Here is an 18,902-nt window from a genome sequence, read left to right as displayed (position 1 = left end):
TTGCGAGAAATGACCTCCGGCCTCTGAAACGACCTTTGTTCGGGGGCGCCTGCCAGACAGGCGGGAAAGGAGTGCTCCTCAACTGACTGCCCTCACCTGCTCCCTTTTTCGGTTTCGTTTTCGGTTTCGTTTTCCCTGTCTGCTGTGGAAATTTGAAGTTGGTCTGTGCGTCACAAATCAAGATGCAGAAGTCATATATACTTCTCTAAATAGGATCTAAATACGTTTACACAGTTTCACTCCATTATCCGCATTTTATAGGTTTTCCTACATTCAGCTGCGAAGGTAGCGAGGGTACAATGGCATAACACTGTTGTCGAGATTGCTCCTTTCGGCACCTCAAATGTCGTTGGGGGCCTCCTTTCGCGTTGATGGTCATTTCTTAGAAAGGTCCTTTGAGTTGCCGTCTGACGCGACTCTGAGAGGTCATTTTTTGCAAATGAAAATTCCCCGAAGTCCTTCGAGCATGCCGTCTGACTGGGGTATAAGTATTCGTTGCCGTAACTGTTTGTCCTGTCGGTAGCGGCAATGTGGTCATATTCGATAAACCTCTAACGGAAAATACAACGGTGTTAAGGAAGGCCGCGTATATGACACACGCGCTGCTCTGTGTGACTTTGCAAACGGTCGCCCAGGCCATGGGGAAAATGAATGTACGTCAAACACTGGCCACCATTCGGAACTAATCGTTTGCAGTCAAACGTTGTAGATTATTGATGATTACTTACCCCTGGCACCAAACCACTCAAATTAGCAACGGTTTTTGACGTGAGCGTGCTCGGCTTGGTTATATCCACATCAGGAACATCTGCCATAGTGTCGGGCTGAAACACCAGCAAATAACGTTCTACATAAAGGTAAGGAAACTCGATAGCATCGGTACCAAGCGGCATTCGGTAAGTGTGTTATGCATTAGCCATTAATTAGCTATTGCACTCAAAACTGACAAGAAAAAATATCCCATTTGGTACAGCGTAACGCAAGTGCAGCGTTGCATTTTCAATGTCCCATGCATATCTCCCACTTTCTTTCAGGACTCTCAAATGCTCTGTATTTCTTGGCACTTACAAGCGAAGATCTACTCAAGGACATTTGCAAAGTTTATGAAGTATCAGCAGCGATTTTGCAACAGGCCGCGGTCTCCTGCATGTTCGAGAACAGTGACTGAGTTTCCTGGTGACGTTCGCTTTCAGGGAGATATCAAGATCAAGACAATGAATTTAGCATAATTTATGAAAATTTAACACAACGAAAGAGAATAATACAGACCGGAGAGATACGCCCTGGCCTCTCGTATTTAACTGTGTTGCTCCTTTGGCTAGCATCTAACAACCTATGAATGCAGGATGGCAGGTCCTATATTTTATGACAAACCGCTATTCCTAATCATTTTTTTCTTTTCGTCTATTCTGTTTTTAGGTAAGCGAACGATGCGCGCACATTTTTTGTTGTCTTCGAGAACTTTGATCTCATTAATCAGCAGCGTACTCTGCATGCTTTTTTAAGTCTAGGAACCAAACACTCGAAGATCGTGAGTTGTATAGTACTTGTAGTGTTGCTAGCGCCCCCATGACAAGGCGCTCCCGCGAGTGAGAGCAGGCCTGAGAGGGAGGAGAAGGAGCCGCAAGAGATGGCGGAAGGTTATCATGGTGTGTATGTACACGTCATGTATCAGTTTTAATCCAAAGAAATAAAGAGTAAGAAACACAAAACAAATGGCGACGAGGATTAACGGAGGGGGATACACCGTCTCCTGGAAGGATTGAAACGCATGACCTCATTGGAAAGTATTTCGGGTCGGACTGTTTTGGCAGAAGGAAGCATGGGGGTGGCTAACTTGCCCTCACCACCATGTCTGAACGTGAATGCAGGTGACATCTACACAAAATACCAGTTGTGGATGGAAGGCTACCAAAATTACGAGGTAGCCTGCGGTCTCGTTAATGCTACGGATGAAGTCCGTCGAGCTACTTCGCTGAAATGAGAAGAATTCTGTCGAACATTCAAGGAGAACTCGCGAGGTATCAAGAAACCAAAGACGCTCTGGATGAATACTACACACCAAAGAAGAATGTGGTTCTGGGACGGCACAAGTTCCGCAACAGAGGACAACGACAAGATGAACCCGTCGACGCATTCGTAAACGCACTTCGGGAACTGGCGAGGTCGTGCAATTTCGGCTCACTGGAAGACGAAATGATACGAGACCAGCTTGTGTAGAAGTGCACGTCGAAAGTGCTGCAAGACCATCGACTCCATGCGGAATTTGACTCAGGACAGTGCTTTGCTCATTGGTCAACGTCACGAAGCAGCCGTCGGTGACTCGAAACTGCTGTCATAACAGGAAACACCTGTGCAACGGGTCGTCATGCACAAGCAACAGAAGAGCACCTCGAAAAAGAACTGCTTTCGCTGTGGTGGTAACACACATCACGAATATGAGTGTCTGGCAAGAGGACTGCACTGTCACATATGTCATGAAACTGGGCACTTTGCCAGAATGTGTGGCAAGCAGATAAAGCAGAAATTCAAGAAAAAAGGCGGCTATCAGAACTCATGGAAGACCAAGGCTGGCACAAGTCCCCGAAAGGTTCAGCAAGTTGCTACACAGTCTAGCGGTGACGAGCCAGAATCCTGCTATACCTATTTCATAGGTGGGTCATGCCGTGAGACTGTAACTGTAGATGGCTGAACTTTACGCATAGTTGTCGACACTGGCTCCAGACACAATCTCATGCCGGAAAGGTGTTCCGACGCATATATAAGAACCGCAGGGAACTAAGGCTCACAGCAGCATGGCTCTATGTTTATGGACAGGACAGGCCCTTGGAATGCAGAAGTTATTTCATGTCTCGTATAGATGGAATGGCAAGACTACAGTGGAAAAGATATACGTGATCAAGGAGCATGGGGAATTCTTGCTTGGAAGCTAATCGTCATTTCAGTTAGGGATTCTCTCAATGTCCACTGCTGTTCAAATAGTCCAGGCAGCACAAGAAGGGAGAGATTTGGCCACAGAGAAGCCGATCCTTCAGAAGTTGGTAGAAGAAAATGACAGTCTTTTCCAAGACATTGGGACGAGAGCAAACTACCAACACACAGTAACCGTAGATTCGAATGTGGCCGCTGTTGCACAGACTCAGACGTATCCCTTAGGCCCTCATGAAAACAGTAAGCCAACAAATCGACAACACGGTTGAGCTTGACATCATTGAAATATCTACAGAAGGCTCACAGTGTGTTTCAAACATCTTAGTAGTTCCAAAAGTCAACACTGAGGAGATAAGACAGTGCGTTGACTTAAGAGAAGTTAACAAGTGTGTGATACGGAAAGACACCCTGCTCGAATGATTGACAGCCTACTAGGAGAAATGAAGGGGGCAAAAGCTGTTGCAAAACAGCATCTGAAAAAGAGGTTTTGGCCAACTGAACTTTCGCCAGAATCAAAACGTCTAACTATACCTTCATCATCTACAGGGGATGCTACCAGTTTAAGAAAGTACCGTTTGGACTTTCAAATACACCACTTTCAAGAAGTATTTTAGCAGGCGATGGAGGTGATATTTCGTGATCTTCAGGGAGTTGTGTGGTATTTATGCGATATAATGTTGTACGCAACTAATGAACAAGAGCTCTTAGAAACGCTACAAGTAGTTTTCAAACGTTTTCAAGAGTAGAGAGTGAAACTAAACAAAAGAAAGTGCTTATTTGGGTGTTCCGAGTGTGAACATTTTGGGACATGACGTTTCGGAACATGGTATAAAGCCAGATCCTGAGAAGATTTGAGCTATTGTGGAAGCTCCGAGGTCGACCAACGTAGAATAATTGGGGTCCTTTCTGGGAACATACAATTTTCTGGGGAAGTTTGCGCCCAATTATGCCACTGTAGCTGAGCTTTTGCACAGCTTAACAAGGAAATCAATCCCTTCGAACTGGACAGATACTGTGGAAGAGGAACCTAGCAGAAGAGCCTTGTTTAGCCTTCTACACTTTAGAAGCGGAAGCATAACCCAAAGAAATAAAGAGTACAACAGTACTGACTCGTGGAATAACGTGATTTTGTAAAGCAGTTCTTTATATTTCGTGTGCATTTGCATATTAGATTTAAGCATTCTTCTTTTCAGTTTCAATGCTTTACTGGAGATTGACAGTGGCCGCCATTTTTCGGCACGGCTCAGCTCCACCCGTATCATTAAAAGGGGCGCCAAGCGTGGACCAGATCCGCAAAAGAAACATCAGGCCCACACGTTACCCATTTCGGAATTATCGGAATCCGCTTTAGCTGAGGCGCGAACAGCCAGGAAAGCACCCCCCCCCCCCATATCATTAACCTCACGCGGGTCCATTCAATCATACGTTTATTCATTTATTTATTTGTTTGTTCGGGCATCTCTACGCAGTCCACTACTTCTTCGCTTCTGAAAGGGGTTGAGAACGGATAGAACTTTGTCTCTGGCAGGGTCTGTACACATCACTCCACACACTTCATAGGCGAAGTTCCACATCCTATTATATTTTACGCTACCGAATTTCCAAAATCCCCCATTTTCGAGGCCCCGGCCGACCGTGGCGCAAAGCGGTACCGGGCAGCTCCATGAACTAGGCGGGAAGTGACGCTTTGATCAGTTGCTCTATGGCTCTACGTCATAGCGCTTCCGCTCATTTCACTTCGGCACGCCGCGTCCCTGTTTACAGGCGTCGTCATGAGGACGGGAACATCTTACTTCCCTTGCGCGCTCGGTACTACGTCATACCGAGATGGGGCGAGGAGAAGGCGAGTCAAGGGTAGGAAAGGATCTCCTAATATTCAAAGTGCCATAACTCCGTGGCGCGGGAGCGCAGTGTGAAGGGGTTTCGACGAAGATGTTTTCCACCCATAAATCTACATTTCAACCACGATTTTGTGTAATATTCGGGATTGGATTCACAACCCCTTTAAAAAGTTGTGTTGAGGAAAAGAATGCCATCAACGGACAGTGTACAGAGCCAAGTTCGTTACCCCTGTAGCCGGCTGCACTGCAGCTCCTTCAGCTGTTCCTGTTCTAGTGAAACATATGTAATAAAATAGTGTAAGATATGCCAAGGGTTTCTATGTACAATTGCATTTTTATTTGTAGGGAGGCAAAAATTACCTTTCTGATGGCAAAGCTCCGTGCATGCAGTTTGCGTGACGACCCCTTCCCCATGGCTGTAAGATACTCAACTTACCACCTCCGGTTGGAGGACGATGCTGCTGTCGTTGTCGTCGTCGTAATCAAAATTTGTGTAATCGATGGTGAAGTTCATATCTTCGACAGATGGGCCGTCGTACCAAAAAGGGTCAGATATCTGAAATTATTCCATGTGGATCAGAATACCTAGCACTATATTTCTATGTCTGTAATGATCGGGCAGCGGATAGTGCCGCCGAATCAATTCTTAAAGTCGCACAGAAGTCATTTTTAACACCCAGTTTTCTTCCTATAAAACTGTTAAGTTTGCCAGTTAGATGCGCCATGCGAAGTAACTTACACCACACGGTCATAATTATCGCAGAAATTGAATTTAAAATACGCCGCAAAAAGAGACCGTGCGCAACGGTGGTGAAGAGCAGTACCATCCTGTGATCTGCCTGGAACCTCGCGCTGACGCTATAAGGAGAACGCTCGCTGATTGGCCTAGATAAATGTTGTCTGCTACTCCGCTGTCGTCTGCTAGTCGGATGTTCGGGGTTCTGATAAAGCCTTTCTGCTTGCTCAGTAATGCTTCGGCCGCTCCTTCTATCCCCAATTCTCTGGGAGAATTGGCAAAACAGGTTTACGGCGGCAAAGGGACAATGCGCTGACCCCGACTGACCGGCAAACCAGAACGAGTCTCCTTATGCCGTCATCGGTGACGTGCCATCATACGTCCTCATCCTCGTTATAGCTGGAGTGGCGAGTTAAGGGTGAAGGCGCGGAGCTACGTTTATGTGAGTTTGTTTCTGGGAAAGAAATTGCACACATCAAAACCTTTCGCGCTATTCGGTATAATGACACACACGCTTTCATCAGATGTCTTAATCTGAATTTTTTTTGGATGGCCCTCTGTACTCCTTTAAGGCACCTTGCACGAGGCAATAGATGGGAAGAAGTTCGGTGTTAGTCTATACAAGATGTGACAGAATTTTCTTGATCGAGTCTTAAGGTTTAATGGCTTCGGTGGATCCATTGATAGCGTGTCCGCTTACTGATCCCAATGTAGCGTGATCGAACCCTGCCGAGTACGCCAGCAACTGTGTGGCAGTGTATAAGTTGCTTAGGTCTACTGTCTTCTGCGAGAAACATCAAATACACTGTGACGTCTAAGCCAAATAATTCCGATATGTGCAAAATTAAGCCACAAGCCGATCGCTGCGGAGTCGCTTATGGTCGTAGATGTCTCGTGACGTAAAGCTCCAAATTATATTTACATGTCGTGTTGCTACCTGGAGGATATGGGCATCAAAGTTGCCTCGCCACGTAAAACCACAAATTATGTGTCTTTATAGTTTCATTCACGTGTGCAGGAGTAGTCTGTCCCGACTTTGTCGGGACAGATCACATCTCCAGACTACAAACCACATCTCCATATTTTGGTTAATGTGTTTATTGTTTATTGCAAAATACCCTGCAGCGCCGGGGGGCATTAGAGCAGGGGAATGGGGATATACATCACAAAAAAAGGAAATCGTGGACGGAATGAAGAGAACACACTAATCCCGCATGGATCTCAATTTAGATAAAAAGACAGCCGTTTTGGGCAGACACAACTTCATGCGGCAGTGAATTCCATAGTGGGATTGTCACACAGAAGAAGGACTGTTTAAAGACAGATGTGACAAACCGGTATGGTTCTATCTTTTTGGAGTGATCAACCCTCGATGACATGAAAACAGGTGAACGAAGAAACATAATTGCATTGAGGCCAGTGTCACCACTGTGGATGTTAAACATTAATTTAAGCCGGCAGTGCTTCCTACGCATCTCTAATGACTCCCAGCCTAAAGCTTTAACCAACTCAGGGGAACGAGTCTCCATGGAATGATTACCCGTAACAAATCTAGCGGCTATAATCTGTACACACTCAATTCTTTTACGCAGATACTCTTGGTGCGGGTCCCACACAGCAGAAGCATATTCTAAAATAGGAAGAACGTATGCTTTATAAACTGTTTCCCTTACTCTTGGTGGAGTATTTTTAAAGTTGCGTCGGATAAAAAACAACGTACGGCTGGCATTCGAAACAACTTGGTTAACCTGTCCCTCCCAGTGCAAATTTGACTGAAACGTAACACCCAGATACTTGTACTCACTGGTTGCAGAAATGGGGGTAGATCCTATAACGTAAGTATGTGAAATTGAGCGATGGGGGCGGTTAAAGTGCATTCCATTACATTTTGATGCATTCAGTGTCATCTCCCACCGATCACACCACTCGCAAAGGCGGTCAAGGTCACTTTGAAGGATTCTTCTGTCATCGCCGTCCCTAATTTTGCGATATACGATGCAATCGTCTGCAAACAACCGAATATCGGATTCAATGTTACTCGTTATGTCATTAATGTATATTAAAGAAAGGAAAGGGCCTAACACTGACCCTTGTGGTACGCATGACGTTACACGAGACCAACGAGAAGAAACACCATTAACAACAGCGCGCTGCGTCCTGTTAGTGATGTAATTTCTTAACCACCTGAGCACCAATGGGTCCAGACCTAACTTTTCTAATTTATGGTACAACAGAGTGTGGGGCACGGTGTCGAAGGCTTTACGGAAGTCTAAGAACACACAGTCTGTTTGAAAGCCCTCGTCCCACGCCTGGGTGACGTCATGATGAAAACAAACCAATTGGGTAACACATGAGCATCCCGGTCGAAAGCCATGTTGAGCTGGTGACAAAAAATTGTTGGCACTTTAGTGTTTAGCAATATTTGAATAGATAATGTGCTCAAGAACCTTTGATGCGACTGGCCTGTAATTTTGGACAAGGCGCTTATCTCCCGCTTTCAACACGGGCACAACATTAGCATACTTCCACTCATCAGGGAGCAAAGATGTTGATAAAAATTAGTCGAATAAATAGTACAAATAAACAGCAAAGATGGAGCTACAGCGCTGCAACACAAATGCAGGGATCATGTCAGGACCGCAACTTTTATTGACAGCCAGATCATTGAGCAACATCTCAATACCATTTATACTAAATTCAATTGGAGGCATAGGTGACAAAATATGCACGTGAAAGCCAGGCTTTGCGCGATGACTGTTGGAAACAGTAAAAACAGAGAGTGTTAGCAATAGTCCTCCCTACCCAAGAATCGCGGTGTTGTCAGCCCCCCACAGCTAGAGGTGTGCGCCGTGGTTTTTTACCGCCGGCGGCGGCGTCAGCGGCGTCACGCCGATGCTGTCTTATCGGCGTGGGCCCCGTGGGCTGTCAATATGTGTTCTCTTCTCCGACGGGGACGCACCCACACCTCAGAGCGGGGGTATTTTCTCCATCATAAATACCGAGACGGTAGCAGTATTTATTGTACCTTGCGACAAACAAGTACATCAGCACTGGATAAGCGTGTATTATCAAAGAAAACGAGAACACACAAAGGAATATTAGCAGAAGTAAAGCAGTTCAAGGAGGTCGTCGCCCAAGAACTTCGACAGGGCCCGTTAATCGCTGGAGAAAACAACATAGCTAGACAATCAGACCGACGAGCCATCCCTTTAATGGTAACCACACGTAACAGTTATAGTGAGTGCCGAACATTCACAGGACGACGACGCGTAAAAGCTCTGTCCACTGATACAGTGGCTCTTTTTGACAAACTATACTAAATATATGTGAATATGCAAACGTAAGAAAACGATATGACATAAGGCGCACCCACCACGTCATTGAATAGTATTTTTGCAGAGGCTGTAGTTATCATGAATAAATACTGTAAAACCTTTTAATTTCGCAGCCCTAAATTTTCGCGAACCGAGTAGGGATGTATTCGCAACCACTAAATTTTGCGCGCTACTCGAGTTCCTCGAGGTCTTCCTTATCTGCTATGAAATTTTACCGTGTCCTTAAAGTTCGCGAATTTTCTCAATTCGCAAAATTCGCGAAAATTAAGGGCTGGCGAAATAAAAGGGTTTTACAGTATAAGCTCGTCCAGAGCGAGTGGGTTCGCGCGCAGCGCCGCAATCCCGCGATTCTAAAAACACCCTCTCTGACGGGGTGCTCTTCGCCAGAACACACAAAACGCACTATTTGCTACGCACTTTTCGAGCGCAGAAAGAGCGACAGGCAATCCACGTGAGAGGACCACGTGCTTTGGAGCGATCGAGCTGATTGGTGTACGCGCCAATCTGTTGGCCAGATAGATCGCTTTCCAACCCAAATAAGGCAAAGCTCGCGTCATTTCTGCGCTCGGAAATTGCGTATTTCTTGTTTCGGCTCATTTGCATAGCGACATTCAGCGTCGGATATTTCAATACATGCGCGCATTTAAGGATTTCTTAAACATGGAATGCGAAATCCCCTAATTAAAGAATAAATGAATTTTAGGTGATTGATGATATTGTAGTTGCATATTTTTTTCGATAATAATATTCGCCTGACCAACTAAAAAACGGCATCTATTTTGTTCCGCTAGTTTTTTTAAACAAAAATTCTGTAACGAATAAAAAAACAAAACACCCTGTATATGGAAAATGACCGGTGCTATGGTGTTGGTGGATGACCGACAAACAACCTGCAGGAATTGAATGACAAGTTTGCCTGGAGTTGTGCACAACTTGGAGTTGTGCCTCCAGGGTCGACTGTGAAACGATACTGTAAAGCATAAACAGCATATTAGTCGTGAAATTCTTACTGCTAAAAACACCAAATGGAGCCTGGAACCGAATGGAGCCTGGAACATAAGACGCAAAAAAAAAGACTAGGTATGTGAGAGCTTTTTTATAGAAAATGGATAAAAATGGGCACATTATACAGCACCGCCGATTTTTCAACATCGGCGGTGGCGGCAGCGCGCCGACAGTTTTGGCACGGCGGCGGCGGCGAGGCTCAAACCTCCGGCGGCGGCGCTTCGGCGCGGCGGACACACCTCTACCAGGGGAATGAACGTGTAGTATATTTCTATTGTCGGGAAAAACTCACGTGACCTCAGACGTCGGGCCAATCGTTGGGCCTCGGTAGAGCAGTTTTTTGCTTTGTTTTATTTTGTCTCCATGGGTGACGCGTGACGTAAAGCGATGCTGCCGAGGGGTTATCTTTCCCTTTCCCCTCTGTTCTCTCCCCGCTTTGGCGGTTCTGGATTTTCGTTTGCATCCAGTGAAATAAATAAAACGCGGAAGCGTTCGCTCTTTCTGTTGCACAAGGTGCTTTATTTTTCGGGATTAGTATTTCCAAATCACGCATATGCAGTCTTCTGTATCTGCGCCAAACACGAACTTGACATGAACATTGTTTCTGAAGTTCGAGTAATATGCCGAAGCAACTTCACATTCACTGTTAGCTGATGTCTCAAGTGGAAGACTTCACAGTAGATCAGTAAATTCACTGCACAGGCACACACAATCACAAATCCAGCATGACAGGAAACATGTCCATATCCCTTTGCTGCTTGTATAGTGTCACATGTCAAGGCTGGCCCGTCACAAAGGAACCTGTGCAGCTGCTAAGCCAAAAGATGATGTTCCAACCACTCAGGGTGGCATGTCCATTCTATTGCGTCCATGCCGATGCTTTTCTGAAGCAGATATGAGTTGAGCAGTACCTAGTTGATACCTGAGCAAGAAAGACCAGAACAGGGATCAGAAAACGTGAAAACTAAAAATTCTACCGGCCGAAATGCTGAGTATATGCCACAGGTGCGGTGCTATGCTATGCTACGCTAAGCGGCAGAATGGAATAGGAACTGACTTACCTGCCATCGAGTGGAAAAACACAGTATTGATCCTTCTTGAATCGTTGTCGCGCCAAGCAAGCGAAGCAGACCTGCGCCTTCCCCTTATCTATCACTGAATTTACTTGCACAAGTATCCAAGAGGATTCGAGTTTTGCAGAGTCGGTATCGACGGGCACTAAAAGCCATCCAAAGCGGTACCGGCAAAGATGCTTTGCGTGCGTCCCTACTGCACCATATTTCGAAACTTTACGGCGAACTGCTCCGGCACCCCAGACACGGCGGTGCCCGCTTTCCCGCGCCACGAAAAGGTTATAATTTCAAACCGACCAATGAGCGCTCGCATACCAGGGGAGCGGCCGCAGGAGCCAATGGGATGCTCTCGGTAGAGAACTCGCGCTTCGACGTAAAAATTTTGAAGTTTCGTGACGTTTGATGACGCGAAAGGCTCGCAGCGCCTCACTTTAGTCCGCAAAGGAACTCGCGAGTTTCATCCCCTTGCCTCTACCCACAGCTCTCGCAAAATCTGTATCAAAATGCGTGTTACTGCGCACGAAGCAATCCGTGCCTCTCTATTGGTCGGACGCCACAAGCGTGTCCGGGTTGGTTGCCGGAATTTGAAAACGGCACTTCGCGCTTCCTCGCCTGCGTGCTGCGTACTCCCTCAGCGGCTTCATTTGAAATTTGAACGGTGGACGCCGGGTCGGCGGTGTCTTTCGTTGGGAGGCAAGTGCGTTCGCCATCTTATCCGTGTATTATGGTGACTTTGATCGTGTTGTACTGTTTCTCGACACAAGCATCGGTCTACGAACAGCCAACCGGATTTCAAACTGAAGTGTTGTGGTTGAATTCTGGCTAGATGAACATGTTCGAGCGCCGTCAGATCTGCACAGCGGTGACAAGAAAATAAGATTCATGAAGCAGCAGCATTTTATGTTTGACGTGTAGCAGGCAAGGACATCATGATCAAGAGATTGTGCGCAAGTATGTGACAGTTGTTCGTTGCTGGGAATAAGCTGTGTCGATATGCGTGTTTTGCAAGTTTGAACTTTGTTCCAGTGTGCTAGGAATCGCTACGCAATGAACTCAGTACGCTCAGTGAATGTAAATGCGTCAACCTGCCGATTGTGTCAGTATAACGACTCAAATAAATTTCTGTTCATTACGACACTTTTCACAGTTATTTGGGAATTACGGAATAACTTTATGGCGTGCATGAAAGCTAGTAGACTTAGAGGTCAGGGGTAGCCGATACAGGCCAGTATGGAAAGCAGAAGTCAGCAACAGCCAGAACCGGTCGGGCTGCGAGTCGTACGGAAAGACTTCTGATTGGAGGATTGAGGGAGCAATCGCTGCATTCTCATTGGTCGTGTGCCCAGTGTTGTGTGAATTTACCTTTACTATGGGCTCTATGGGGAGTTGGTGAGAGCTGGTGGGGTCTGTAGCCACGGCGCGGCACCCGGAACGGCAGTGCAGCTCTGGTGGTCGACCGGTTCAGACGTGTCTGCGAGTAGTATGGGATCAGCTCAAGAAGCCGGCAAGTCACATCTTCGTCTGGACGCCATTAATTAGCAATTAGAGCTGATTGGGACCCCCCACATTAATCAGGACCCTCCAGAGAGTCATTACACTAATTGGGGACCATCTAAGACACGTCCAGACGAAGATGTGAGTTGCCGGCTACTTGAGCTGATAAAAATAAAAAAATAGGTAGAAAATAAAATGAAAAGATAGAAATAGAGTGGAGAGAAACAATTTATTCGAAAATCAACGATGCCGCGGCGAAGAAACGGCTCCGGGGTGACCAGTGCTTGTTGACGTCGGGTAGTTGCAGAGATCGACGACAGGTGGCCAGTTAGTTGCAAGGCATCACACCAGATGGCGCCACCATCATAGCTCTAGAGGAGAGAGACAGAGAACAAGATACTAGCGGCAGGTAAAAATGACAGCACTGCTAAACAAGTCTAGGCATGCGAGAGAAAAGGTCTAACCGCTACTGCTAAACAGAAAACAGTACACATCGGGGGAAAAAGGCTTACGGGGGGACGATCGCTTAGGCCTAACCACAACACTACGCAGCTAACACAAGGCGGGAACCACACATCGCTAAACATGCGAGAAAAGGCTTAACACGAGCGCGGTCACCGCTAAACACGGCAAACATACGAGAAAAGGAGCGCGCTTGGGCATAACCTCAACACTACGCAGCTAACACAAGGCGGGAACCACACATCGCTAAACATGCGTCAACAGGCTTGGACACCGCAAAACAAGTCTAAACATGCGAGAAAAGGCTTAGCACGAGCGCGGTCACCGCTAAACACGGCAAACATACGAGAAAAGGAGCGCGTCAAATCACTCACCTTTTCCCCCGCGGCAACTTCCAGGCAGAAACTGAGCGAGCGCAGAGAACACACGTCTGCTCTCTACGAGAGGCAGCCAGAAACTGAGCGAGCGCGCGGAGCGCACGTCCGTCTTCCGCGACGGTCCGAGAGAAACTGAGAGAGGCGACGCACAGCGGCAGCTATGGATGCGCGCGCGCCCTCTGCTCCACCCGTCCGCGCATGCGCGCGCGCTGCTAGCTCCCTCTGCGCCGGCCGCGGGTGTTTTCGGTTTCGGCTCTCTGCTGCGCGCGCGCGCTCCTAGCGGCGACGGGTGGCTTTTCAGTTTCGCTTTCATTCTCCATTCTTTGCGCGCGCGCGTTTATCTCTATAAAGGCAGAGCGCACCACGCTCGCGTCATCATTCTGACCGATACGTGGAAAACGCCATGTGTGGTTTATTCTCCTGCGTTTCTCGTCGTCGCAAGGAAAAGACAAAAAACGAAGAACTTCGCGAATTTATACGCGGCATCGTGGAGGAAGCCTTTCAAGTCCACCGTCTGGAATGGTTGCAAGCACGTCAAGAAATGTGTCAGGACAAGATGAAGACGCTCGACCGCATCTTAGCGGCAGACAGACTGGCGAAAAAGAAGTCCAACTTTAGCCTGGACAATCTGTATTGGGAACGCAGTTCCGATGTAGAGGACGACGACGAGGATGTGTAAATAAAAGAGATGCATTTCTCTTCGAGTCTCAGTCTCTTCTTTTTCTTCGTGCAACGTGTACGCACGTAACATGTCTTTCCCCGAACCTTTTCGTTTCCGTCATCCCTTTCGCTGTATCTTAAGCGGCCCCTCCATGTGCGGCAAATCTACTTTCGTTGCTAACGTGTTGAGGAACGTGAACGACGTGGTAGACAAGCCTCCGTCACAAATATTCTACGTGCAGAAATATGCTTCGCCGAGCATGCAGGACGAATTCGGGGACTCCGTAAAATTTACCAAGGAGCTACCGCGAGAGTGGGACACGTCGCGCGCTACGCTGATCGTCGTCGACGATCACATGACCGACGCCGGTTCCTTGAAGGAGGTGACCGATCTTTTCATTCGGGGTTCTCACCACGCCAACGCCTCGATCTTCTTACTCGTTCAAAACATCTTTTTCGACAGTAGCCATTTTAGAACAATATCCTACAACGCCAGTTACGTCGTCCTGTGGCGCACCGTGCGCAGCGTGCACCAGATGGAACATTTCGGCCAACAGCTATTTGGCAGAAAAAGATTGGAGTATTTTCTGGACGCATATAAACAAGCGATGTCGTCGCCCCACGCATATTTACTCGTGGATCTTCACAACTATACGCACGAGGATCACAGGTTGCGTAGCAATATCTTTCCGGGAGAACGTCAATATATCTACGCTCCGAAATGAATCTCCGCCCTCACCTCACTTTACTCAAAGTACTCTCCACTCTACCCCCTCCACGCCGCCGCGACGTCTTGAGACGTTCGTCCTCGTCCGACATGAAACACCTCTCCGAAATTTGCCTCAATGTATTGAACGGAAAGGTGGCTCTAGCTCCAGATACGTTCGCGCGTTTGAAGAAGCACAAACGCTTTTTACGACGGCTCGCCTACAAAAAGATTCACAAGAATCCGCAACGTTTGAAGCGCTATCTGTCTCAGCAGCGAGGACAGGGCGTTCTTTCGTCGGTGGTTCCTCTCCTGCTTTCCGCCGTGTTGAACCTTTTCGCCAATGGCCAAGAGAATTGAAGTGACCACCTCCTCCTCCTCCATTGGAAACATTCTTTCCTCGAAGGAGAGTGACGACGTCAAAGTGAAACTCATACTGCAAGCACTGTATCGCATACTCAAGCAGTACGGATTTGACCCCTACGACAATAAAAACAAGGTGTCCGACGCTACAAATGACTTTGACTATTCGCTCCTCTCTCCAGAGGTGGACGAAGAGGAAGCGGAAAGGGTCGTCTCGGAATTAAAGAAGGTTCTTTCCTGGGATCGCGAGGGTTGTGTCTCCGTGTCGGGCAAGCCCATCAGACACTCCTCCGTTTACGAACTCGTCAATTATTTGTTGCAACGTAAGACAGGAAAGAAACCTTCCTGGTTCCCCAAAGTCTCGAAACTATTGCGTCTGATTTCTCTACCCAAATCTCGCGAGCCTCAACAGCAGCAGCAGCAGCAGGCCTCCATTGCGTGGACGACTTATGGAGGGATATGAGAAACCAGAAGGTGGTTTGGGGGGTGTGAAACGCTATAGAAAAGCGCATCACTTGAGCAAAAAGAAGGCTCTCGCCATTCTCAGAAAGCTGGATGCCTACACGCTCCACCATCCGGTCAGAAGAAAGTTTAATACGAGACGCATCATCGCGCTCAAGATCAACGACGTGTGGCAAATGGATCTCGCCGATTTTTCAAAATACAAGAGATTCAACGGTGGCTACCGCTACATTCTCGTGGCAATCGATTCCCTCTCCCGCTTTCTGCGCACCCTCCCACTAAAGACGAAGCGCCCCGCCGAAATGAAAAGGGCCATGATAAGACTTTTTCGGGGAGGTAACGTACCTACACGCATCTTTTGCGACAGAGGCGGGGAATTCTACAACAAGACCGTCAAGGAGTATCTCTCACGAAAGAAGGTACACATGTATTCTACCTTCTCTCCAGTAATCAAAGCATCACAGGCAGAGCGCGTCATACGCACTTTACGCGACAGAATATTCCGTTATTTTAGAGTAACGGGAAAATACCACTTCGTTTCCGCACTTCCCAAGATCGTGCGCGACTACAACACCACCAAACACAGGACTTTGGGCATCAGCCCGTCCGAAGTCACGCCCGAAAACGAATTGGAGCTGTTCAATAAGATAAATGGGAAGCCCGTCGTACCCTCCGTGAAAAAGAAGCTCAAACTGGGGGATAAAGTGAGGGTCCTACTACACAGAAAAGGTTTTCATAAGAGCTCGGAAGGGAGTTGGTCGCCTCAGATTTTCACCGTCTCCCGCCTGAGAGACACCTCTCCTCCCGTCGTACACCTGGAAGATTACCGGGGTAAGGAAGTGGACGGATCTTTCTACCCGGAGGAGGTACTCGTCGTAACCCGAGACGCTAATCAGCCTTGGCCAGTGACGAAAGTGCTGAGAAAGAAGCAACTGAACGGTCAGAGCTTCTCCTTGGTTCGCTGGTTCGGTTACGACAAAGAACACGACAGTTGGGTTCCGAGCAGCGACGTGGTCAAGATTGGGAAATGATGTCAGACATCTACGTCCACCTGCTCTCGAACGCCAGCATGGATAAGTTTCCCTCGAATAAACTCAACGCCTTCACGGTAGCTTTCGATAGTCCGCTTCAGCTCTCGAATCGGTATAAAGTCGGTCTGATGGATCTCAGCATAAGTAACGATTTTTTAAATATCGGCTACGAAAGGCAAGATGCAAAAATCGAGGTTTCTTTCGAGGACACGGTGGAAGCCGGCAGAACTTTTCGTGTCACCTCGGATCTCGAGAGGGATTTGGGAAAAGCCCTTTCGGAATTCGACATTTCTTTCGCGTACAATAAATCGCGATACGACTTCGTCTTACCCGTGGACGTGAAAGCCGTGGAATTGGACCCTCGGCTCGCGCAAGCGCTCGACGCCTCGCTAGCGTCCCGCGAAGCAGGTCGTGCGGTGAAACCCCCCAAATTGAGCGAACGCGAAGCCACCTCCATCTTATTGGAGCACGCCGCACCCGTCGCTTTCGGCGACGTCACTCTGAATTCGGAAACCACGTCCCTACGGAACACACTCAACAAGTATTTCCAGACGCACAAGCTGGACGCCTCGGTAGAATTCGCGGATAACGTCTACTCTCTGAAAACGCCGAAAGGGTTGCACGTACCGGAACCCTTTGTCAAGCTGCTACATCTCACACCCGTCGAGGGACACGAAGAAACGCTACGCGTCTCTCTCCCCGTAGCGCGCCAATTTTCTTTCACGATCAAGACGAAAATTCCTCAATCTTTGCAAGTACATGTGCCTCCCGGCTATTATGCGACGCCGCAAGCACTTCTAAATGCAATTAACCAGCGCGTAGGCGAACGCGCGCGCTTCAGCTTCGACGGAACCGAAAAGAAATGTAAAATTTGGCTTTCCGAGGGCACCCCCACCCTAAGACTTTCCGAGTACCTGGCCGTGCTTTTGGGCTTCGAATCGCGTACCGTGTTCACGGGGGAGGATGCCACGAGCTCCGTCGAGGTACTCCTGGAACCCCCGTTTCACAACATAATCGTGTACACGGATATCGTGGAACCCACGTACGTGGGGAGCGGGAAAAAACCGATATTAAAAATACTACCCTTTTATTACGAGAAAGACAAGCACGTCGTCACCTACACGTTAGATAACATCCAGTATTTTAACCTGTCTCAATTCGAAATTCCCTCAGTGACGATCGTTCTCGCGGACGAAACGGGAAGACGTTTGCCGTTGCGGTCCAAAGGCAGAACCAATCTAACGTTGCATTTCAAATATGTACCGTAATTCCCCCAAAATAATTCCCGTGTACACGGGACCCCTTTTCCAACGAGGGGGCGGTGTGTTGAGCAACATATCCAAGTTTATCGTTCCCATCTGGCAGCAAATAAAACCGATCGCCAAGAGAACGTTGAAGCGCTTGGCGCGGAATTTGGCCGATGGCGAAGGAATATCGCGTGCAGTAAAAAAGACGGCCATAGCAACGGGGAGAGACGTGCTGGATTCCATGGAGGGCTCTGGAAACAACAATGGAAAGAAACGCCGCAAACGACAACAAAAGGCGCCGACACACGACGCACCTGCAGATATCTTTGGTACGCCGTGAAGGTCACACATCCGCTGCGCGCGCTCCGTCATGACGTCAACGAAAGGAAAAATACAGACGCCGATCTGTCTAACGAGTGATGTGATGATATTCGAACCCCCTTCCATTCAATACGGCGTGGAAGATACTTCGTACCAACTTTTTTATCCGGTCAACGGAGTAAATAATTCCGTGATCGAGTTTTGTATTCAAAATTTGCAAAGGGCACACTTGGATCTCTACGGCAGTTTCGTGTCTTTGACCGTGCGCATTGTTCGCGACGACGGGGAAGAAATGGACGAGAAAGATGTCGTTTTCCCAATAAACCACCTGTTGAGCGGCATGTTTAAGACGGTCACCGTTTATGCGAACAACAAGCTCGTCAGTTCCAACGAGTTGTACGCCTACAGGAGTATTTTGGACGTCGTGCTTCATTCCACGCCCCGGCTCAAGAAACAGTGCACGCGGCTGGACTCTATGTCGAGGACGACGAACATTTAAAGGACGATTACGACGTCTCGTCTCGCGGTCCGAAACAACGTTACGAAGCGACGAAGGGTGGAAAATACTTTAACCTGGTCGGTCAGATCAATACCGACCTGTTTCAACAGCCGCGCCTGATGGTACCTGCCGTCGAAATTCGCGTCGTTTTCCTATTAAACAACGACGAATTTAAACTCGTATCGGTCCCCAAAGACAAGAAAACGTACAATTACGAGGTGGACATTAAAGAAATGACGTTACACTTGAAAAAGGTGACGCTAGCACCTTCCCTATTTTTGGAATACGAGCGGCGGCTTCAGACCACACCGGCCATCTACGTGTTACGCGGATTGGAAACCAAGGTGCGGAGCTTGAGT

General features: G+C 47.8%; 1 protein-coding gene across 2 annotated transcripts in view; it reads right to left on the bottom strand.

Annotated features, from left to right (window-relative positions):
* Nucleotides 1-18,902, bottom strand: part of LOC135385481 (neprilysin-1-like) — a 146,104-nt gene that overhangs the window by 74,735 nt on the left and 52,467 nt on the right. For both annotated transcript variants that reach the window (XM_064614820.1, XM_064614819.1), the window contains exons 6-7: nt 5,209-5,328; nt 729-824 (exon numbers count right to left, since the gene is read on the bottom strand). In XM_064614820.1, coding sequence (XP_064470890.1) covers nt 729-824; nt 5,209-5,328 — 216 coding nt within the window. The remainder of the gene's footprint in view (nt 1-728; nt 825-5,208; nt 5,329-18,902) is intronic.

Source organism: Ornithodoros turicata, chromosome 2, assembly GCF_037126465.1.
Source record: "Ornithodoros turicata isolate Travis chromosome 2, ASM3712646v1, whole genome shotgun sequence".
In the NCBI taxonomy this organism is placed as follows: domain Eukaryota; kingdom Metazoa; phylum Arthropoda; class Arachnida; order Ixodida; family Argasidae; genus Ornithodoros; species Ornithodoros turicata.
Note: the sequence above shows the minus strand (reverse complement) of the source record. Positions and strands in the feature narration are given on the sequence as shown.